This window comes from Erpetoichthys calabaricus, chromosome 11 (assembly GCF_900747795.2).
Source record: "Erpetoichthys calabaricus chromosome 11, fErpCal1.3, whole genome shotgun sequence".
NCBI lineage: Eukaryota > Metazoa > Chordata > Cladistia > Polypteriformes > Polypteridae > Erpetoichthys > Erpetoichthys calabaricus.
This window is the reverse complement of record NC_041404.2, coordinates 32,727,090-32,751,970: the sequence shown is the minus strand read 5'-3', so window position 1 is coordinate 32,751,970 and position 24,881 is coordinate 32,727,090. Positions and strand designations below refer to the sequence as shown.

At 36.2% G+C, this 24,881-nt stretch overlaps 2 protein-coding genes across 6 annotated transcripts in view; one reads left to right on the top strand and one right to left on the bottom strand.

Moving 5' to 3' along the window:
• The window catches only part of LOC114660305 (proline-rich protein 7), a 55,185-nt gene extending 46,382 nt beyond the window's left edge, over positions 1-8,803 (top strand). Inside the window, exon 3 of the mRNA XM_028812921.2 lies at positions 5,893-8,803. Within this exon, the coding sequence (XP_028668754.1) occupies positions 5,893-6,323 (431 nt within the window). The 3' untranslated portion in view covers positions 6,324-8,803. The remainder of the gene's footprint in view (positions 1-5,892) is intronic.
• Positions 8,804-15,345: 6,542 nt separating this feature from the next.
• The window catches only part of dbn1 (drebrin 1), a 189,493-nt gene continuing 179,957 nt past the window's right edge, over positions 15,346-24,881 (bottom strand). For 4 of the 5 annotated variants that reach the window (XM_051933842.1, XM_051933839.1, XM_051933841.1 and 1 more), the window contains 3 exons: positions 24,057-24,652; positions 22,694-22,799; positions 15,346-17,429 (listed from right to left, as the gene is read on the bottom strand). In XM_051933842.1, coding sequence (XP_051789802.1) covers positions 17,362-17,429; positions 22,694-22,799; positions 24,057-24,652 — 770 coding nt within the window. In that variant the 3' untranslated portion in view covers positions 15,346-17,361. The remainder of the gene's footprint in view (positions 17,430-22,693; positions 22,800-24,056; positions 24,653-24,881) is intronic. The other variant, XM_051933840.1, reaches the window with a different exon arrangement.

The window sequence follows — 24,881 nt, the reverse complement described above, 5'->3', positions numbered from 1 at the left end:
CAGGAACAATCTAGTCTTGTGCATTAAATGCAATCATTATAATCAGAGAGCAGTGTTAAGCCATCTACAGTAAGAAAATATTATTAAATGTCAATAATTTGTAATTGATTGAGAAATTGGCAAGAAGAACCTAATAAGCTTGTTGTTTTACTGTAATGAATTTTAAGGCATCAGTTCAGGTAGTTCTTTATTTTATGGCATTTGTTTTGCTGGTGCAGCAGTAACGTTTTAGAAATCTAGTGATGCTCAACACAACCATTTAGTGAAAAGTGCTACTGTATATAAGAATTAAATTGAAATGAATCTGTCAGTGATGAGGAGCTGATACATTCAGTGGCATTGATTCACTTTTAGAATATCTCTGGATATATACTACATTCTTAGACTTTAAATAAATTCTTAATATATATATATATATATATATATATATATATACTGCGGTGGGTTGGCACCCTGCCTGGGATTGGTTCCTGCCTTGTGCCCTGTGTTGGCTGGGATTGGCTCCAGCAGACCCCCGTGACCCTGTGTTTGGATTCAGCAGGTTGGAAGATGGATGGATGGATGGATGGATATATATATATATATTATGATTTTTTCAGGTTTCTTTGGTTTGTATAGATCTGTTTTTTCTGTAATTTAGGAATCTTTTGTGCAGCTGGCTTTCACTAAAGCTTTATTTTAGGTGCAATTTTATTATTTGACAGCATTAATTAGTATTGTTACACTATGGTTAAATCTGTCCGTTGCTGCAATGGAACTATGGCCTTATTTCTATTGCACTGTTCTTAATCAATTTAATATGTTGAAAATGAACTACTGAAGTTTTGAGCAGAGTGCTCTTTCTCATTTTTATATGATTTGTTTAGCATTCCACATTTTTGTCTTCACAAATGCTTTTGAAAAAAGAAACGAGGACATCACCAGAGGTTAAATGTCAAAATCAGCGAGTAGATTATGCTACCACCGTTTCTTGGTTGCAGTTGTTCTAGGAGAAAACTGCATCTAACAGAAGACACCCAAACATCATAAAGCAACTTTTCTATTGTTAACTAGTTGTAAGTGCTCAGTCAGTGACATGGAAAGGGTGCAATGTGTGACATATAGCATCAGAAATAAAAACCAGCAGACATATATTGATGCAGATCCTGTGGATTAAAACATGTAGTAAACACACAGTCAGCATGTTCTGTGACCGTGTGGTCCTGACTGCTTCAGATTCAGAGGACTGTAATTATATCTGTTCCTGGAAAAACAAAACTGGACTGTATGAAAGACCAACAGACCAGCGCAACTCACTGATAATGTTCTTTGAGAGACTGGTGGTAGGACATGTACAATTCCAGATAGTATGGCCCACCTGTTTTTTGCAAATTATTACAAACAATCCACAGAGGATGCTATATCCCCTACACTTCACACCATCTTGGCGCATCTGGAGAACAGAAACTGTTGCACATATGGATAATTGCTTTTTTTGATAAAATATGCAGGAATTTAATTTAGTGGACACTTATAAAAATTACTGATAGGTTCTCCTGCACTTGACCACTAAACTACAATAAATATCATTAGACTGAAGTTTTGTGCATTTCAATGACATGCCCTCTACTTTTTTTGTGTGTGTCCAAATAGGAGTGGGCCAGGTATACTCAATGATTTCTGGATAGATATAGAAAAAAACTTAACTAGTATGGTAAGAATCAGTGAAAAAATGTGAAACATATTTAAAAGTAAAGCATATTATATCAGAAAATAAGCAAATCTGTGCATGCAAAAGTATATAGAATGTATTATTTTATGTTGATGTATTAATATCTACATGTCTTTGTGTATGGGCGGCACGGTGGCGCAGTGGTAGCGCTGCTGCTTCACAGTAAGGAGACCTTGGTTCGCTTCCCGGGTCCTCCCTGCGTGGAGTTTGCATGTTCTCCCAGTGTCTGCGTGGGTTTCCTCCGGGCGCTCTGGTCTCCTCCCACAGTCCAAAGACATGCAGGTTAGGTGCATTGGTGATCCTAAGTTGTCCCTAGAATGTGCTTGGTGTGTGGGTGTGTGTGTCCTGCGGTGGGCTGCCACCCTGCCCGGGATTTGTTCCTGCCTTGCGCCCTATGTAGGCTGGGATTGGCTCCAGCAGACCCCCGCGACCCTGTGTTAGGATATAGCGGGTTGAATAATGGATGGATGGATGTCTTTGTGTATGAACTTGGACTGCACTTTCATTGTTTTAAGCAGTAGATGTAAATGATTGCTGTCAAATTAGCACAGTATTAAGAATTTTGATGGATTAAAAGGCATGCCTGTGTGCACAGTTAATCATTAATTCACATTATAATTGTTAAAACAAGGTATTTGATTCTAAAAAGTATATATGCAAGTACATTATAGTAGTATCTACTGAAACTGCCAGAATTTTGAATTATAATGTGATATTGATTTTTGCCATATACTACTCACTCCTATGACCAAAACAATATGCTGCATGTACAGCTTAATCACTGCTTGTAACAGTTAATATAAACATATGGGGAGGTGCTACATTTAGATTTGTTTCAAAGGATTGCACAGCACAGTTACTCTTTTATTTACTGGTTTTATGTACAGTTTTCTTTTCATTTTTCAATAGTGTTTCTCCTAATGTTATTTGGTTTGTTTTGCCACTTTTTAAATTCATGTATATTACTGTTGTCAAAATAATAACTTTCCAGTAAACAAAACTAACCCCACCCCAAGGGGTGGTTTACCTCCAGTCCCAAGATCATAAAACACAGTGGAGGATGGTGACATTGGTGTAGCATATTACCATCAAACTTTCTTTCCAGAATGTACAGTATATAACCCTTGATGCCTTAAGAAAGGCAAAGGAATACAGACTTAAGCTGTCCTATATAGTCGTTTTTCTCATCCCTGCCTTCTGGCAAATTGTACAGGACTATTCATACTCACCAGCAGATTCAGACACAGTTTCTGTTCGCAGATCAAAGGGTTAATAAACCAGGTTTAAAAACAAACACTAAAGTTGTGTGCCTTTTTGTTGTTATTGTGTCAGTGTCACTATTTTGAGGATGCATGCGAGTTAGAATTTAATTGGAGTATTGTACTGACTGTAAAAGGGCAGTCAATCTACATAGTTAAAGAGCGAGGAACATGAGGAAAAAATGAAGTAAAAGGACAAAATTGAAAATTAAAAAGAGGGAAATGTAAAAGCCAAATCATACTCCAAAAAATCTAAGCCAAAAGCAGAGCTTTGTTTAAAAAATACCAGTAATCAAAGTTCAAAGTTTGTAGTATTCTAAATTTGGTCCAATCTCGGATACTCATGACAATTTTAGAGTGATCTTTACAGTGGTGCATTGATGACATCATAAACAGTGTGGCCCCAATGCTTCATGGGAAATCCCAGTGTAAATGGACTTTGCAAAACCCACAGAATAGTGGTGCCTTTCCCTAAACAAAATAGCATGGGAAAAAACTGCATAAAAATAATAAACTTATACACTGAAGCTCTAAACAAAGTTCTCATTGCAGAATCAGATGTCTGGTGTTAAAATCACCAAAATGACATCAAAGTTAGAATTCCAGCTTTAGGGAAATCCAAGAAAAATTAAAAATAAGCTCAAATTATAATAGAAAATCATAAGTATATACACAGTAAGCTTGGAACATATCCTGGGTCGTTAGCACATAAAAAATTTGCCAACTCAACTTAGTTTACAAAGTATTAATTCAACTTTTGATATATCGATGGTAAAGCACATGGTATGAGGCAATCAAGTAAATCAAAATTCCTAAAGGTTATTATTTTAAGGTGGTGATTGATAACTGTGAGGCAAAGTGAGAATTTTCTCACAATGAAATTATCATGTAAATCAGATTAATAGAAATTTTTGCTTTGATTGTTTGATACTGTGTGTTACTGGGATATTTTAGTAAATGTCCGCTAAGAATATGACAGGCAGGACTTTAGGCTGATAAGTTTAAATTGTGCAAAAAACAGTCTCTGAAACAACATTGGGTTATATGAAAAGTATCGAGTCTAACTTTAATGTCTAGCTTATTGACCTTCTGGTTAATTGTTTTCTGTTCAGCACTGAAACAACAATGCTGATGCAGCTCCTAGGAATACAACCACAAAATGGATGTGCTTAAGATGAAAAAATGTAAAAGCATGAGAGTGTTGCAGTCTGGACTGGGTCCAGGTCCCTTCAACACTACATTTAAAATGTAGCAGGTCTAGATACTTTTTAGGGCTCTCATACAACCCTCCCTTACCCACCTCCCACCCTATTTTGAAGATATTCAACATACTTATGTCAGTTACTGACCAGCTGAAAATAACTAAATGTCATTATTTTTATATTTTTCATTGCATTTCTCTTTTGGTACAAGAAATGGGAAAGTTCTTTTTCTGAAAAAATCCTAGGCATATTTTTAGCTTGTAGCCAAAAAAAATAAAGAAGCAGGGAAATAATCAGTTAATTTTAGTACTCTACCAATGTATGGGAAAACTGTACTTGATTATAATATACTACTGTCACTATTGGGAGACATGCAGCTAAGAATTTCATTGTTGCATGTCCACATGATATTAAATCTGTAAATATGATTTTTTAACAATATTCCAGGCTTATGTTTTGTTCCTTTATTTATTGAAGATTATGAGTGGGGTGGTGTTGGGGATGGGGATATGGGTGGTTGCCAGAGTACTAGCATTTATTTTGTAAACATTTGAAGACACCACTTCATACAACCACCACACATTTCTTTGTTGCTATAAATAACTATCTTCTGTACTTTGTGAAGTGTCTTGTGGTGGTTTGCTCTATGAAAGCTATCTGTTATAGTACATATACAATAGCAGGGTGTGTTCAATGATAGTATGCATTTAATTAAGAATTTCTTTGAAGCAAAATACTGTTTCTCACAGGGCACTGTTTTTTCTCAGTCTAAAGATGAGAAGTCAGGATGATTGCCAATTAAACTATACTAGTATAAATGAGTGTAGCTGTGGACTTGTGACATGCGTCCAGAGCAGGTTCTTGCATTCCACCCAATGTTGCCAGGACAACTTCAGCTCTCCAGAACCCTGTACTGAATAATGCAGAAAATAAGTATACTGATGATGAGGAACCACATTGAAAGAGTGATTTTAAGTTATTCTACAATTAAAAGTTAGTACAATTCACCCAGCTGTGGTAAAATTACTGTTTTCCAAATTCAGTTTTATGTTGAAAGCAATGCTTTGCTGATTTAAGTGAACTGTAGTCAAACTAGTTATATATCTACATTAATCACAACAGCAAACTGCAAATTACTACTTTGCTACAATACATTTAAACATACACATAATTTTGAGTGCTCTTCATACAGTACCTGTCTGCAAAAAACTTTTCTATATAAATATTTATTTGGTTTATCCAGTGATGGGTGTATTAGTTAGTGTGCTTGAAGGTTTTAGCACTATCTTGATCTTTGTTTTTCATATAAAATTGTGTGTGTTGTTATCATTTCAAATTCCACATTTTTGTCTTACTTTCTTTTATGTACAATATATATGTTGTAGTCACTATGTGGTTTTTAATCCCACACATAGTATGCTTGAAATGCAAGTCTCATTTTTAGCTTTGATGTCCACTTTTGGAAGTAGCTATAACTTAGGGTACTGTACATTTTCATTTTAGGGCATAAATTACCTTTTTATATTTTTTTACTGAGCATAAAAACATTGACTTGTTTTTATCTTCAGTAAAAAGGTAAATTAAATGGATTTATTTGATCTTTGATTTTCTAATTATGTGGAACTAATCCCAAATACTCAGTTTAGTTTTGTTGAAAAACACAGTATTTATTGATGTGCTCAACACCACTTTATAGCTTTCTCTTATTTTTTCTTAATAGATATGGACATGTTTGGTAAACCACCATGCTATGAAGATGCAGTAATGATGGAGGACCCACCACCTCCCTATAGCCAAGTGTTAGCAGACACAAGAGGAGGAATCTACACTAAACCAGCCACTGGTATATCCCGGAAGCAGGACCCAGAACTCAGCAAAATTATCCCCACTCCAGAACCATTGGTTCCTGAAAGCACTTATGCTTCTTTTATCAATATATCTGGGACTGAGCGGTGGGGTACACTAAGGAGACCACAGACTACTGTTGATCTGAATCGAAATAACCTTCCTTCTGAACAGCTTACTTATGCAAATCTGTCTCTGTCAGGACGTAATGACCCTACAAATGTTGAACTTACAACATCTCTTCCAGACAGGACCTGCTCTCTTCCTTGCCCATTTCCAGTAATAGGCAGGACCACGGCAGTGTAAAACTTTGACTGGAATTATTACTGGTAGTGTTTGATATCCTGGAATGAAGGTAAAAGATTTGTTTGCAAAACTAAATGTGAGATTAAAAAAAAAAAGGTTTTAGCCTTTGCAGGATGGCAACTGCTGTGCTTCCAGCCTGCTGAATTACAAAATTACAAACAAAACGTTTTACAAAACTGACTTCAAATTTTCTGTGAAGATGGGAATGAAAAGTGAAAATTCTTTATGTAGTTAGAGATGTATCAGGTGTTGTATCCTAGTTGAAACTTATGAAAGAACAGCAGTATTAAGATGCATTAAACTGGTACAAGATATATTTCTTATTCACTCCGTGAAAGTGCATCATTAAATCTTTACTTATACAACATAAACTTACAGTTGATGTCTAAATCACATTTAACCACTTGCTTTATATAATTGGTTTTAAAATAAATTATGTGGAATATCATTATTAAAGGGGGGCAGCATAGTGGCCCAGTGGATAGCACTACAACTTTACAGATGCAGCATCCTGGGGTCCTAACTAGCACCTGGACATTGTGTGGAGTTTGTACATTCTCCCCATGTTAGACTGGATCTTCCTGTCATATCCCCAATGGTTAATTGGCTTTTCCAGATTGTCCCTTGTGTGAGTATGGCTGCATGCATGAGTGAGCTCCGTGTTGGACTTGCACTGTTTAGGGCTGTTTCCTGCCTTGTACAAAGTGATTCTAAGATGGGCTGTGGCCCTCCATGACTGAACTGGATTAACCTGTTTTGTGATTGAGATTAGATAAAATAAAAGGGTTTTGTCAAATCAAACCTGATCCTTTTAGCAAGAGTAATACACTTTGAGGATTATTGTTTTCATGTTGAATGGCTTTTAAGATGTATGTTGTATGTTTCTGAATATCATCAAAGTTTAAACATATTTGGATCTTCAAAGAATTACTTAATTTTGAAACAAAAGACACCAAAAGCAAACCGATGATAAACATATCATTGGATATGGCCATTATCATGACTTGAGACCCAAGTATTACACCTTTTTATTTTCTGCTAGCATTAGAACATACACTTTTTTCAAAACTGACACTTCTTTGCTGACAATAGATTTATTTGCTTTACTAATGTAATAAACTAATTGCAAACATAAATGTTGCTGTGTTAAATATCCCCAACATTGCTATATAAAACTACATATATGTCAACATTTTTATACACTTTAATGTCATACTACACAGATCTGTCAATATGCCTTGAACCAAAAGTATATTTAAGTGATTTGCATTTGTTGATTGCTACTTGCATGTTTACAAAACCCTGCATGTTCAGAGCTGTCAACTAAAGAGTTTTCATGAGTTTTTCTGTCACAGTGAAATCCTATTTACCATACTCACCAAATTCATATCAAAGCAATTTTATTGTTTCCAAAAGTTACAGATTTTTATGGATTTGTAATTTATTCATAATGTGACGTACACTTATTTTCAAACCAAAACCAGTTTTTATAAGGGGCACTTCCAGAATAGTTAAGACTCTATCAAGATATGCTGAAGGAGACTACATTAAAGGAGATATATTCAAATAGCCAACAAGCTTCATAGTTTCCTGTTATTTTTCCTGTGTATAATAAGAGTATAATCTACTTTTATACTTTTTTGCCAACAGACAGGTATGAATTGCTGCTGGGGAGATTGTAAATAATACTGAAGAAATCATGTGCAATATTAATAATCGTAAAATATTGGATGGGAGGGTGTCACCACCTTTTTCAGTGTATTGTCCAAGCATTTCTGTGTTCAGTATACTATGATCTCCCTGTTTATTTATCAGTCGCGGAAATAATCATTGACTTTAGGAGCCAAACAAAATGCCTAACATGCAGTGACAATCTTTATTAAGCTTTTAGTAAATTACCAGGTTTGATATAACCAGTGGCATTTTTCAGTCCAGTGCATCTCAGACATTTTATATTTGCAGGTTTGTATTATTTAATGTTTACTGGTATTACTCTATAGTTCATAGTGATACATTAGTAAAGCTTTCTAGAAAGCACATATGAATCCCAAAGCTTGTTAAGGTGCTTCTTTGAGATGTTTAGGGCTTTGGTAAACAGATTTACCAAGAAATAATTTGAACTAGAAATATGTATTTCCATGAAAAAGGTAAATTTTTAATGAATGCATAAGGAGCCCAGCATAAAATTTTTCAATAATAGCCTTTGGTTAGGCATAAATGGAGTCTTTTAAGTGAGGCATGCACCTTCTGAATAGCACTTTTCTTACTGCATGTAGTTCTGCTGTAGTAAGCCTGTAATAGAAAATAAAGTTAATAATTGTAAAATATGAATAAAACTATAGGTATGATGCATGATAGTACTGCACTCAGTTACCTATTCAGACCATAGAGTGATTGAATAAAACCCATGACTTTTATAGAAACTGAAAAGATTTTGCTAAGTTTCTTACGATGTTAAAAATGTTACACAAAAATAACTCAACCACTTGAATATACTAATTTATAAGAATGTCTATGTATGTATGTGTGTGTGTGTGTATATATATAATATATATATATATATATATATATATATATATATATATATATATACACACATACACACAGACATACTGTATATAGACACATACACACACATTCTTATTTTCATGTGACATGGATGAAGCCAAGAGCATGTTTCTAAAAGTGGTATAAAAAATGATACTAGAAAAGAACAATTATTTAATTATTTTCAGTTATATTTTGAATTGTGAAATTGTTTTCTTGAACTATTAATTTATTTTACTTAACTAGTCAATTTATTAGAGCCATCCAGTGACTTCTTTTTAGAGTATATAAATAAATAAAACTGTAAAGAAAACTATTTTTTCAGAGCACTAAATGAAATGTTTCATTAGTAATAAAATCTTGAATAATGCTGCTTTTCTTATTTTCTTTAAAGCATTAGTTTTTGTCTTTGAAGCAGTTAAGAATCATTGAACTTACTTGCCCTCTATATATTGAACATGCAGTAATAGGACAGTAAATCAGAAAAACTAGTGTAGCATTTTACCTTATAGCTTGTTAGTGGAATATTTGCATTTTTTGGTATTTATGGGATAAACTATAGGAAAGATGATAGATTTAAATAATGTTCATTTTTCCTTTTTTGATACCTTCTATTTTGATCACCTCAAGATATGTGAAGACAACATATTTATTATTGATTGATTTTTCTTTTTATTCTATTCCTTTTATTTTGATTACTGCTTGATAGGCCATGCATAGCCTGGGGGGGTGGGTGAAGCAGTGGTATGGCTGTGGAGGCTAAATGTGGGAGTGTTGTAACAGTAAACTCTGTTAAAGTTCCAACAACCTGTGTGTCACGATGAAACAGCATTTTAAGCGTTTCACTCTTATCCACCTATTTTGATACTAAATTCTAATAGCCAAAGCATATTAACTGACCTCTTTGCCACACCTTCTTTATGTAATACTGTGTGGTGCCATTTTCAAAGACACATGATGCAACAATGCACAGGCAGGCTCCACACAATGGACAAATATAAACAATATATCCTTAATTATAGCCATATTATAATTTCAGTTTTTTTGGAACCTATTTATTCATACTGTACATCTATTACATATATCCTGTAGTTGTCTTATTAATGTAGACGACTCTCTGGGAGTGTACATGCAGCATGGGAGGGAGCTGTCACTCACCAGATCCATTTATAAGCTCAGTAATTTGTATTTTCTGCCAGCCAGAACTGAATGAGTGCTTCTGAAAGATTAGTATACCCATTATTTGTCATAAATCTGTTTGGTAAATAATGGTAGATATTTGTACCATTATCTCACAGCACGACCACAGTTGCTCTTGTTGTATAGTAGATAAATGTTAGTTTAATTTGAAACTATACCTGCTATATTTGCATAAGTGTGTGTCCTTCTATTATATCCTTCCTATCTCCTAGTGGTTTTAAGAGAAGGCACAGCCAGAAGAATGGCTTTGTTTGGTTTAAAGTGGATTCAGAAAGTATTTAGACCCCTTCACTCAATAACACAATTGACAACGTAAAGACAGGATTTTAGAAGTTTTTGCAGATTTACTAAAAATAAAAAACTGAAATATCACATTAACACAAGTATTCAGACCCTTTGCTATGACACTGGAAATTTGGCACAGGTACATCCGATTCTGTTGATCATCAGTGTAATGTTTATAGACCTTGTTTAGAGTCCACCGGGGGGGCAATTAAATGGAATGGGCATGAGTAGGAAAGGCACCCACGTGACTATAGAAGGCCCCATAGCTGACTAGATCTCCAGAGGAATTGAGTGGAGATGGGAGAAATTTCCAGAAGGATAACTAGCAGCACTCTACTGATCTGGGCTTTGACAGTGTGGTCAGATGGAAGCTTCTCATCAGTAAAAGATACATTAAAGCCCACTTGGAGTTTGCAAAAAGGCACTTAAACAATATGCTCAGACTGTGAACAACAAGATTCTCTAGAGTGGTGAAACCAAAATTAACATCCTGTCTTGAGGAAACCAGGCACTGCTCATCACTTGGGCATTAACATTCAAACAGTTTAGGCATAGTGGCAGCATCAAGCTGTGTGGTTGTTTTTCAGTGACATGGACTGGGAGACTAGTTAGGATTGAGGGAAAGCTAAACGGATCAAAGTACAGACATACCCTTAATGAAAACCTGCTCCAGAATGCTTTGGATCTCAGACTTGGTTGAAGGTTCACCTTCCAACAGCACAGTGATCCTAAGGACAGTGCAATAGAAGAATGGCTCAGGGATGGCTTTGGCAATGTCCTTGAGATGCCCAGCTAGAGGCCAGACTTGAACCCAAAATCTCTGGAGGGACTTGAAAATAATTGTCCACTTATAGTCTTCATCCATCTTCATCCAAAACTTAAGAGGATTTGCAGTGAATGGCAGAAAATCCTCAGTTCCATGTGTGCAAAGCTGTCATGTCGTACACAAGACTACTTCAGGCTGTAATCACTGCCAAAGGGGCTTCAACTAAGTACTGAGTAAACAGTCTGAATACTTGTGTCAAAGGAGTATTTCAGTTTTTTTTTTTTTTTTTGATTTATTAAATTTGCAAACATTTTTAAGATCCTTTATTTTGCTTTGGAATTCTGGGGTATTGAGTGTTGCTTGATGAGAGAAAAAATAAATAAAAATAAATGATTTTAGCACAAGGCTATAACATAGCAAAACATGAAAAAAATGAAGGGGTGTGAATACTTTCCAAACCCACTGTGTAATACGGAAACCTAACTAAACTTAACTTTTTGTTCTGTATGTATATGACATCTGGGGTGGGTTGGCACCCTGCCCTGGATTGTTTCCTGCCTTGTGCCCTGTGTTGGCTGGGATTGGCTCCAGCAGACCCCCGTGACCCTGTGTTCGGATTCAGCGGGTTGGAAAATGGATGGATGGATGGATGGATGTATATGACATTTTAGGCACAAAAGCCTCAATCATCTTTTGCTCATTGTTTGTACTACGTGACTATAACAGAATCAACAAAAGAAATGGGTAGAATCTTCCTGTAGAACTGAAACTCTGCAGACTGTATTTATCTTAGCAGCTATGAGGAATACCATTCACATTTTTTTAATATAACTATTTACTGTGATAAACCTTACAGTATTTTCTTCAAAGCGAAAAATGCTTTGAAAAGCAAGAAAGGGTGTGTCACCCTGTTGGTCTAAATTCAGTAAGTTGAGAAACGTGTATCATCAGCACTCTGAAATTAAGATTGATAACTTGATTACAGTGATATTAAATGAAATTATACAAAAGATTAAATTAATTTACATGTGTTGTCTACATAAAGATTATATTTTTAAAATGTTATTTAGAATATTAAGTGAACAGTATATTTGTGTTCCTTTTTTGATGAGTTAAATATATTTGATACTATTTTAAAGGAACAGTGTTTCCTTTTTCTACCTCATTGTATAGAATAGCTTTTGGTTTTGCATATTACCTTTAAAAATATTGTGAAAGATGAGCTAGTATTAATGTATTTGTATTAGGGATTTTTTGACTTTGGTAAACAGAAAACAAAATGTATGCCCTTGGAGAAGACTTGCAAACAACTAAATAGCACAGATCATTATATTTGCATGTTTTGTTTTATCAGTGCTGCTTCATTTCAGGAACCAATGTTATTGGGATCAGTACATATTATAGAATGGCACAATGCTACTGTGTTTTTAATTTGATGTATTTCTGAATACTGTACTGCATGCTTGCATTTCACCATCCCTGTTTGCTGATGCACAATCTGCCATTTAAGGATGAACATGTGGCATGAAATAACCCTTCGGTCTTTCTTCCATCATCACCACCCTGGCTAAAATGAGTGAGATCAGCTGTGAAAACAATAATCAATCAGCATTATGGGACACGTTGATAACATAAAAAGGACAGAATACAACTGTATGTGTTGCATTATACAACGTTCATTTGCAGTATGTTACATTATGTATACATTGTAATTAGAAAATGTAACCTACCAGGTAATATTTTTTCTTAAAACTGATAGCTGGCAACAGTCCTGTGTACATATGACAATTTTAAAAGAAACAACTAATAGTACTAACCATAATGGAAAATTTAGACTGACCACATCCAAACAGAAGTGGCCCATAATTCTTTTTAAAGATATACTTACTCATTGCTAAGTGACTGGCATTTTATGAAATATATGTATTAGAGTTTCAAATGACTTTGTCATATTGAGTACATTATGTTGTACTCTTTTAAGGTGCTTGCCTTTAAATCATAAGTATAAAAAAACACAGCAAGCAACTCTCAAGTTGACCAAACACTGTAAGAGAATGTATTGTATTGTTATGCTTTTCCGAGTTCAGTAAACTTATTTGTTAAATGTAACTTTTTTCTTTACAAAGGCTTCAAATTGTATTTTAAGTCTGTGCCTTAAAGCTTATGTCATTTTTTAAAGGTTAAGAAGACAATTGTTTTAAAAAGTTTTCCATTATCTTGTAAAAATATAATTGGAACCAAATTATTTAGAGTGCATCTGTTTTTGTTTATTATGGTGTACCACACCCCGGATTCACTGCAGTACCTTTTTTTTGCATAATGATCTCAAAATGTACACTTTTGTTGGGAAAAAATGTGGGTTGTGGAAGTGTTGTAACAAATGTCTGAACAAGGCAGAAGATACAGCAAATGTACCACAACCTGTTCTCTGTTGGAAAAATATTGAAGAAGGGCTTTTGTGTAATTAAATTTCAGCCCACTCTCTTGAGAAAATGTTTTAAGCAATTCCTTAATTTTGTTTATACTGCTTTTAAAATGGTTCTACAGTATGTTGGAAAATTTTGAATAAAGATATAATTTTAGCTTTGCTTTGCCATTTGAACCGTTACAAACAATATGTCACAAATATTTTGCTGTTGTCCTAATTAGAATAGACAGTGGATATACTGTGCTTTAAATTTTGTTTGAGACTAATTTAGCATTTATAATTTTTCTCATCTGAGTTGCCTCATAGCTTCAGGAAATTATATTTGAATCCCTGCCTGATCAGTACCTGTATGTGTTAGGTTTATCGGCAGCACTTGAATGGCCCCAGTGTAAATGGTTGTGCCTTGTAATGGAGTGGGCTGTACCCAGAACTGGTCCTTGCCTTGTGCTGTATGCTGCCATAATATGCCCATGACCCTGACATGGTTTATGCCAAGTGGATGGATATTTATTTTTTCAAGATTTATACAAGAGTTGTAAAGGGTTTATAGAATTACTGACATAATTTGCTAAAAAAAAAGAAAAGTGAAGTATCTTTTGGTTTTTATTCCAGTATAGAGTCCAACTATTTAGTCAACTAACAAACATAGTTAACAATGAATGTTCTATTTTTTCTAGGTGACCCAAGCAAAATGATACCTTTTACTGGCTAACTAAAAAGACTACAATATGCAAGCTTTTGAGGCAACTCAGCCCCCTTGCCTGGAAAGCATGCGTATTGTAATCTTTTTAGTTAGCCAAGAAAAGGTATAATTTTGCTTGACTTCTCACTAAAAAGGAGTACAAATTAGAATCCTGGCAGAAGAACCACTTTTACACTAACACCAGAAACTCGCAGTCTGGTAACTAAACACTAAATTGACCTTCTAGTTAGTGTAGTTACATGTTTTTGTGTGTGGACTGCTGTGGCCTGGCACACCATCCACTTTAGTCTCCTGCTTCACACTTGATGTTGGGGCAGGTGCTAAAACCCTTCAGAATTGAATTAGATAAAGTGGACTCAAAGGGATTGTAAACAGTTTACACTTTGCAGGATCACCATTGTTTCTCTAGCTTCTTTAATGTTCTCTTATAGGTAGGTAGCACTTTATTGTGGATCGATGTTTCCTTGTCACATTAAACCCAGTCATTAGCCCAAATTGTAAATCGTCTCTGGCTCAGTGCATTTGTTACTTAATTCTCCACATGTGTGGACTAGTAAGCAATTGAGAAATAAAACAGGAATTAGGAATACCCTAGTTTCATGTTTTTTGTGAAAAATTGTCATTGTTGCAGTGAAAATAGTAAGCAACACCAAATACAAATGAGGCTGCTCAAGAGTCAATACTGTATAGTGGGGCAGTGAGTTAGAAAATTAGTTCACAGTTTTGTTATATTTCACCACAGAAACATTCTGAATTACTATATTGAAAGGAAGCAGCATAGTGGTGCAGTTATAGCACCGCTGCCTCACAGTAAGGAGACCAGGTTTGCATCCCGGGTCCTCCCTGTGTGGAGTTTGCATGTTCTCCCTGTGTCTGCATGGGTTTCCTCCCATAGTCCAAAGACATGCAAGTTAGGTGGACTGGTGGTGCTAAATTGGCCCTAATGTAAAACTGGGATGTGGGTGTTCACCCTGCGATGGACTGGCACCCTGTCCAGGGTTTGTTCCTGCCTTGTACCCTATAGTGGTCTGTTCAGGATAATATTCCATTTATACTAAGCACCTGCAAAAGACATAGTTTAACACACATCCTGGAGGTTTCAGAAATTCTTTTATTAACATACATTAGCACTTAGCTGTCACAAAAAAGTTTTGTGCTTTTTTCCCCAAAAAGAGTGCGTGACAAGCAGACAGAAGAATTTAGGAAAGAAAAAATAAAATAAAATAAAGCCTTGCATTGGGTATGTTCTTCTAATGCTGTGGAGGGGAGATAAGAGAGAAAGAGAGAAGGGAAAAAAGAACAATATCAAAGTGTAAAGAACTGTAACACATTAAAAACTTTCAGATGTCCAGAGTTAATGTTAAAGATGCAGGCCCCATTGGGTTATTTTTATAGATCCCTCCTTAGTAGGGAAAAACATTAAAACAAAACTCTAATAATAATATACAGCACACCCCCTAAATTACCCAAACACATTTACAGGGCAACCCTGAGAAAAATCACACAGCTCTCAACACTCGTACATATCCAAAAATACTCTTGTCCTCAGTAGGAAATTAATTTTTCAGAAGCTTTGTTGATGATCGTTTATAGATTATTAATACTGCAGTACTGAGTTGGCTGTTATTTTTATTGCTTAACAATATAAACACATTGCTTTTGGTAATGAGAGAGATAGGGGGAGAGAGATAATAATCCCATGTGGTTAGGTCTGAATGTCACAGAACAAATGGCTTAACATTGTGGCTCCCTTTAAAAACAAATATTAACATTAATTTGACGTGTGTCCATGACTTGAATATAAACAATACCTGCACCTTGGTCTACCTTTGTTATTCCAGATACTGACTGCTACAAGAACAAAGATTATGTGGAGATCCCACCAAGTGCAGTATTTGCCCCCCATTAAATTGGTAAGTAGTTTAAGTTTAGTTTGCTGCTTTGGTGATGGGTGTTCTGTACCACTCTGAAGTGCTTTCTTTTAGTGGTGGACAAAGCAACTTCCCCCTCATGTTATTAAAGAACTGCTTCTTATTGCAAATAATAAAATCATGGGTGGAGTATTCCACTGTAATCAAATACATTTTTGACAAAGGCATTAATTTTTGCATTTGATCAGACGGCATCATTAAAAGGCATTCTTGTTCATAGTATATTTTATGTTTTTGTAAGCTAGAAGTCTATCTTTTGTTAGTGTTTGCTTTGCTTGTTTGTTTTAATTTGTACCAAATCAATTTCAGTTGGTTTGAGAGACTGACACGTACATGAATAGTTTTTACTTATTACTTACTTACTCAGTGACTCTACTGAGGGAGTTTTATGTCAAACACCAGGAACTCACAGAAAAGTATGTGAAGGCACCCATCGGACTCTAAAGGTCAGAAAGTCAGAACCAGAAGCCATAGTCCTGTGAGGCTGAACCTGCAGGCCCTTCGAAACGCAGAGTCCATACCACTTTTACAAAAATAACTGACATTTTAAATAAAATGTCCTCTTTTTTTTTCTCTATAGTTTTGGCTTAAGAAAATTTAAGGGAACTATTGAAATAATGCACATTTTTAGCTTCCTGATAATGCTGTTTCAAAATAAATTAATAAAGACAACACTGTGACAGATGAAGGAGAGGGAGGGGTCTAAAGGCCACAATCAAAATACCTAATAATGGTATGAGAAAATTGAAGTCATTCTTACTCTGCCAATTTTATCATTCTGCAACATAGAGTGGGGTGCAGGGCAGGCTTGGCTAAATCTTTCTATGCTAGAGGTTACAAATACAGAAGCCATTCAAGAAATCTTTTTTCCTTCCTTGCATTTTAAAATGGAGCAACTATTTCAGAACCAACAAAAAAATAGGAATACAGGCAAGTGTGAATATGCCTGAAGCAGCACTATCTACTTGGCATTGTTTCTATCTTTGTTTTTTCCGATTTTAAGATTGTCCTCCACACTTATCACAAAAAAACAGCAGTGTTTATTTTTCTTAAATGTCCTTAAAAACTGCATTTTGCATCTTCAGTGTAGAGCAGAGGAGTGTTGCATCTTTAACAATAACTCATTTGCGTTTTCAGTAATCTTTAGTTACATTATTATGATTCATCACTTCTGTTGTTCACTCCGCTGCTCCATACTCATCGTCATCAGCCACAGGATCATTGTCCCAGCAGGTAATGTCAATCTCTGCAAAAAGAAAAAAGAAAAATAATAATAGAAGAAATAGTAATAGTATAGTGGATTTAGATTCAACTCAAACATCTGTAAGTCCTTGTCAAAAGCCACATAACTCAGTGTCTGAAGGGACATGTGAATGAAGACGTGTGCAGCTCTCTCAGACATAATCCTGAGAGTGGTTTGACCCTCTTAGCTATTCACATATTCAGGTCTGTTTTTTGATGAGTCAAATAGATAGATAGATAGATAGATAGATAGATAGATAGATAGATAGATAGATAGATAGATACTTTATTAATCCCAATGGGAAATTCACATTCTTCAGCAGCAGCATACTGATCATAATTGTACTGCTATGGTCACAAAGAATGGGATTTGAACCCATTATGTACTATCAGAGCCAACACATGTGGCACTAAATCAGACTACCAGCCAAAATACACTTCCTGTCAAGAGACCTAGAAATCTCAAAAGCATTCCAGACACACACAAGCACAAGCAATCTTGTGTGACCAAAAGCAATCTTCAGCTTCATGAAAGAGAGATATTGTCTAACTGCACTTTCATCTTCTGGATGGAATGTCTGTTTGTACTTTGACAAAATTTGGCTTTGGCTAGTTATAAAAAAAAAAATGCCTTCATGCAGATGTTCCCTCTTTGGGCTCCAGTGCTGGGTAGTGACTTTGATATTTATAAGTAATGATCTTTGGGTCACTACTTTGAAACTGCATTATTTCCTTTATACATGTCACAGAATGGGACAGAGGTAATGCGAGAACACAAAAGCATTTTTTTTTCATCCATCCTCAAACTCTTATAACCCAGTTTGGAGTTTCAGGCACTGAAGCCTATCCTTGCAGCATTTGGTACAAGCCAGAAACCAACCCCAGAGAATGTGCCTGTCAATTATATACAGTACGCAGTCTCACTTGATCCACTGAATTTAGTGTCATTAGCTAACTTAAGATGCACGTCTTTTAACATGGGAGTGGGAAAAAATGCTAGGTCTTCAACCATGGAACCCATTTTCATCCAGACAGCTACGGTTAGTGTGATTTGTAACTATTACACTTTTGTTTGATGTTTTGCTTAGTTCTTTTCCTTCAATATTGGGGGTCAGTTTTCCAGGAATGTCAGCTATAGTAGCTTGGGTCTTAAATTCCCTGATAATATTAGCAACAGATGTCAGAGGAACATCAAGGTGTTTGAAGGTGGTCTTGTTGCTTTTTACGTTAACCATGTTAGGCTGTTACCATCTGTCTTGCCTCCTCTGACATCCCTCTTTGCTTTTCCCTCGTCTTCCCACATTTAATGTGGCACAAAACAGTTGGACAAGTTCTTATCTCCATTAAAACTAGCTGATTGAAGATTCCTGTGATAATCACTAAAAGACATTAGACAACTTGAAGGACCACTACAATTATTTCTTAAACACCAAGAGAGTTCCAATAATTTTGTCTCAGCTATTTTGGAATGTCTTTGTAGGATAAGCGAGAATCAAGTTCTTTCCGTGGCTTTTTTTGTTTTGTTCCACAGCAGACCAAAGAAATGCATGTTTTAATTTCAGCCATGTCTGTCATGTTCTCGAATCTCATGAACACAAAATTATAGGGTAGATGGGCTTTTATCTAAAGTTACTTATAAATAACAACCTACTGGTGTTTTTTATGACTTACCACTGAAGAACAAATTTCTCCAGAGGTATTATATAATTATGGTTGGGCAGCCACGTGGAGTACCTTAGCCAGTCCAGTCCCTTAGTCACTATAGATGGGCTATAGTCCAGCCTCTTAGTCACTCCAGAATGTTACAGGTGAGATTACAGACATGAGCATGATCTCACAAAATCAATGACAGATCTCCTAACCAGTCATAGACTCACCGTTTGACACTAAGGACAAGACGTTTCAAAGAGAAACCTGACAACTGTTTCTTAAAATCTGTTGGACAGTTAGTTAAATGACAGAAAAGCTGTCAGCCAGGTAAAACATCTGTCTGAAGTAAGAGTATAGGGTTTGCATCTAATAATCCTTCAACTAGCTGTTTACCCAAACACAAGTTAACCTGTGTGTTAAGTATGGCAGGATTTGCATATAGATACAGTCATATGAAAAAGTTTGGGAACCCCTCTCAGCCTGCATAATAATTTACTTTCAACAAAAAAGATAACAGTAGTATGTCTTTCATTTCCTAGGAACATCTGAGTACTGGGGTGTTTTCCAAACAAAGATTTTTAGGGAAGCAGTATTTAGTCGTATGAAATTAAACGAAATGTGAAAAACTGGCTGTGCAAAAAATTTGAATCCCCTTGTAATTTTGCTGATTTGAATGCATGTAGCTGCTCAATATTGATTACTTGCAACACCAAATTGGTTGGATTAGCTCGTTAAGCCTTGAACTTCATAGACAGGTGTGTCCAATCACGAGAAAAGGTATTTAAGGTGGTCAGTTGCAAGTTGTGCTTCCCTTTGACTCTCCTCTGAAGAGTGACGGCACGGGATCCTCAAAGCAACTCTCAAAAGATCTGAAAACAAAGGTTGTTCAGTATCATGGTTCAGGGGAAGGCTACAAAAAGCTATCTCAGAGGTTTAAACTGTCAGTTTCAACTGTAAGGAATGTAAGCAGGAAATGGAAGGCCACAGGCACAGTTGCTGTTAAACCCAGCAGGTCTGGCAGGCCAAGAAAAATACAGGAGTGGCATATGAGCAGGATTGTGAGAATGGTTACAGACAACTCACAGATCACCTCCGAAGACCTCCAAGAACATCTTGCTGCAGATTGTGTATCTGTACATCATTCTACAATTCAGCGCAATTTGCACAAAGAACATTTGTATGGCAGGGTAATGAGAAAGAAGCCCTTTCTGCATTCACGCCACAAACAGTCGCTTGTTGTATGCAAATCTCATTTAGACAAGGCAGATTCATTTTGGAACATAGTGCTTTGGCCTTATGAGACAAAAATTGAGTTATTTGGTCATAACAAAAAGCGCTTTGCATGGCGGAAGAACAACACTGCATTCCAAGAAAAACACCTGCTACCTACTGTCAAATTTGGTGGAGGTTCCAACATGCTGTGGGGCTAGGTCAGGGACTGGGGCCCTTGTTAAAGTCGAGGGTCAGAAGAATTCAACCCAATATCAACAAATTCTTCAGGATAATGTTCAAGCATTAGTCACAAAGTTGAAGTTACGCAGGGGTTGGATATTCCAACAAGACAATGACCCAAAACACAGTTCGAAATCTACAAAGGCATTCATGCAGAGGGAGAAGTACAATGTTCTGGAATGGCTGTCACAGTCCCCTGACTTGAATATCATCAAAAATCTATGGGATGATTTGAAGTGGGCTGTCCATGCGCGGCAGCCGTCAAATTTAACTGAACTAGAGAGATTTTGTATGGAAGAATGGTCAACAATACCTTCATCCAGAATCCAGACACTCAAAGGGTATAAGAGGCGTCTATAGGCTGTTATATTTGCAAAAGGAGGCTCAACTAAGTATTGAAGTAATATCTCTGTTGGGGTGCCCAAATTTATGCACCTGTCTAATTTTGTTATGACGCATATTGCATATTTTCTGTTAATCCAATACACTTAATGTCATGAAATACTACTGTTTCCATGAGGCATGTCATATATTAAAAGGAAGTTGCTACTTTGAAAGCTCAGCCAATGATAAACAAAAATCCAAAGATTAAGACGCGTTCCCAAATGTTTTCATATGACTGTATATAACACAGAATGTTTTCAGAAATGAGAATGTATTTTGTGGATATAAACCCTTCAGGGCTTTCAAAAAAAAAAAAAAGTGATCAGCGGGTGCCCGTAACAAGAGACGTATGCATCGCTATTGAACTATGAATATACTGTACATGCTTGCTTCAGTCCTGAATATCACTTTAATCAGCTGAACTTAAGTATAGAAACACTGATCATGTGTCTGCATGTTTTCACCAGCTTTTTTTTTGGTGACTGTATAGCGACATTACAATTTTTAAAGCAAGAATATGACTAGGTGTAGATACTGATTCTGCCATGTACAGTATGTATGCAATGCTGTTCAAGAATACTGCTTTTAAAAGTGACCTCCAGCCAGTAGACAATAACACTAATTGAAAGTAAGTTTGATTCTTTGACACAGGGTTTACCTAAGTAAATTTAGTAAAAGTGGTGAAAGGTGAACCAAGCCAAACAGAAATATACTAGTAGTGTTATGAAAGAAAGATGTAGTACAGTGACTCCCAAGTACTGTACAAATGTATTAAAATCTTTTGAATTGCCATGTACCTGTGATCAAAAAACATCAGGTGCTTTATTTATTTGTTTGTCTATGTGTTGTGTTGGAATTAGTGTTTTCTTATGAAAATAATGTGTTGTACATAGTTATATATGCAAAACATCTGATTTTATTTCTGTTAAAATACTCCACTTGTCTTCTTTCACACCCATTTTATCTATCCAACTATGGGATCACAGAGCACCAAGTCATAATGTGGCATCATCAGATGGCACAAGTCAGGAGTCAACACTGAGTGGGGTGCCAATTCATGTCAGGGCACACTTACATCATTCCAGTTTTGTGTGTCCCGTTTGCCTATCTTATCACTTTAATGTGGAAGGAAGCCTGGAGATCCTTAGTTAATTCACTTTAACCATACATGAGACATTACTATGGTGAACTGGGTAACACTGCCAACTGACATTGCCTGGCTGTGGAGACAATTCACCTTCATGTGTGTTTCTGGCTGCAGTCTATCACGTCTGTGATTATTTTATATAATGGCTTTCACATCAAATCTCACTACAAATCACGTTACAAAGCTGTGCTGTTGGGCAAAAACACTACATGGGCTAGACAGGGTGTGTGTGTTCTATTACAGACTCTTTTCAGTCCCGTATTGCCAAATGACCCTAAACAAGGAACAAAAAGAGCTTAAAAAAACTCAGTATGAAGTAGTGTTAGTCTTTAAAACAACTTCGAAGCTTTCATTATTTTTTATATTCATTACTAAATACTGTGTCATTTTTTAACAGAGGTAAATATGTAAAGGAGAAAAGAATCTGGAGAGAATAAAAACAAACAAATAGATGTAACTGCAGAAAGGGTAATCACATGAGCAAAGACATAAAATTAGGCACCAGAAGAAATTTCTGATTTGGCTTGCGTATAAGAGAATGCCGTATATAAAGCATGCATTTAGAATGAAAACTAAGGTCTGGCAGAGGCTGGCACTCTAATCGTGCTTTTTTGCTAATGCCTCAGTCTTGTTACCTGGAGGTTTGTTATAGAAGATAGGGGCTGGGATCACTTTGGCAGAGCTCTCTTCTGGCTGGATAAATTCTTCTTCTTGTGATTGGCTAAAATATCCTTCACTGGCCTGCAAAAGAAAAAACCTTAAGTAAAAATTTACAGGATGGATTTTTAAGTTTCCTTACTGTTTATTGGTTTGCTATGTATTGTGACCTAGTGCTTTGACACTACCCAGTCTGAAATAATACCCCACAATGGAAAAGCTACAAGACTGGTACATATTACATGGGTCTATGCATACAAACATGATCACAGAAAAATGCACAAAATAGCAAAGCTCCAAAACTATATTCATAAAATGAAGACAGAGGTAAAAATGCCTTTTCTTGCTAGAATTACCCGGCCACCTAGTGGAACAGTTCTGCCCCAAAAACCAAGGGATTTACAATCTTGGGTGTCACTGAACATGAATTGATCATTTCACTTATGTCTGTGTGTGTTTCTTAGTGAATATGTAGCATGACTGTCTCATGAATGGGGCACCCATTGGCATCTGCAACATTCTAAAAAGTCAAAGTCCTATTGATTTTTAATAAAACTGGTTCACTGGAACATTTTTTTTCTTAATTTGTTTTCCCAAAATAAAAATGGCTAAAAATTAAATTGCCTGCAGATTTCACCTTAAGCTTTATTATGTTTCTAAGCCATCGCCATTTTGTTTCCCAGAAAGATCTTTTGCAGTCAATTGCAGTGCAACTTTGTTTTTCAGAAAAATGTTTCCAGTGAAAGTTGTGAAAGGTTGTGTGTGCAAATTTTATTTGAGGCTTTCGTTGTAGTTTCCATCCATTTCTAACATCCATTAAGAAATGATTTGTGTTTACGGTAGAGAGTCTTTTCTTAGTTTTATTATTATCAAATATGGACTAATGATTTAACTCCAATTTGAATGATTAGAAAGCTGTACATACCCCAGACCATCTTTTCCAGTCCTCTTTACCAATACTGCTCTCATACCTACAGTGTTGCATAGTGCCTGTCCATAATGAATGCCACCCCTTGATGCTTTATTACATTTATTTTAATTATTGCATTGTAAGCTCTGGCAGTTTACGTGATAGCTTGGCGTTAACACTCAATTTTGTGGTATGCATTGAAACTCTGACCTTGGTCTTAATAGTCCCGTGCCTCAGCCACTAGGTCACAGTTTCTACCTAATCTTATAATTCACAGCTTTAACTTTGAGTTTGAGAGAAAAGGTTTTCCACCAAAATGTGCAATGCATTGATTCAGAATTTTCCAATTTGATTTTTGACACAGCATACAATAAATTTAATGAAATGTGAATTTTCTTATATGTACGGTTTGGTCAGGCTGCTCTTTTTACCTGCGTACTTTCCTTCTGGAGTGTTTCACCATTTGTCATAAGCAGGTGTCCATCATCCTGGCTATCTGAGGCCTCCTGTAGAGCACGCTGGTAGCTCAGAGTCATCTCATGGGAGCCTTCAATGTCCACCAAGCTTGGTGGATTATCCTCATCAATGTCACCCTTGCAGAAAGTACTGGGAGGATCAGGAAGGTCATCAAAACTTAGGAGAGTACCTTCAGCCAAGGATAGCCCAGATGGATCTGGACAGGAACTTGCCCCATCTACTGATGAGGTCATGTCCATGGAGGGAGGAGGAGCAACATCAGTGAAAAATGCTGAAGACTGCTGGGAATCATCCAGCAGATCCACCAGCATAGGCTGCTGCTGTTGCTGCTGCTCTGTAGAAGACTGGGGAGCATTCTCCCAGAGGTCCAGCAGATTCCCTGTGTCCTGAGATGGCGGGAGTGGCTCTGGAACATGGCTCTGCTCTTCAAACTCCATGAAGCTTGTGTCTTCATTGGCTGGGAATTGATCTTGCATCAGTGGTGCAACACTGTGGACTGGCTTGCTTGGTACAACCTCTTCTGCTGATGGTGAAAAGCATGGCTCTTGATCTAAACAAAAGGAAAGTTACAAGAAGCTAATTAGTGTTTTTTTCTGGATGGTAGTATGGTATGGCAAGTGATTTATAGTTATATTTCTAACTTGATCACAGAAGCAAAGACATACCACAAAGCAATAACCAAATGAGAAATATCTCCACCAGCGGTGCTTTAACAAGCATGTTTATCAATATTTTTTTGTAATTTATGAAACATGGAGGTCTAGAAAATATCCTCAGAT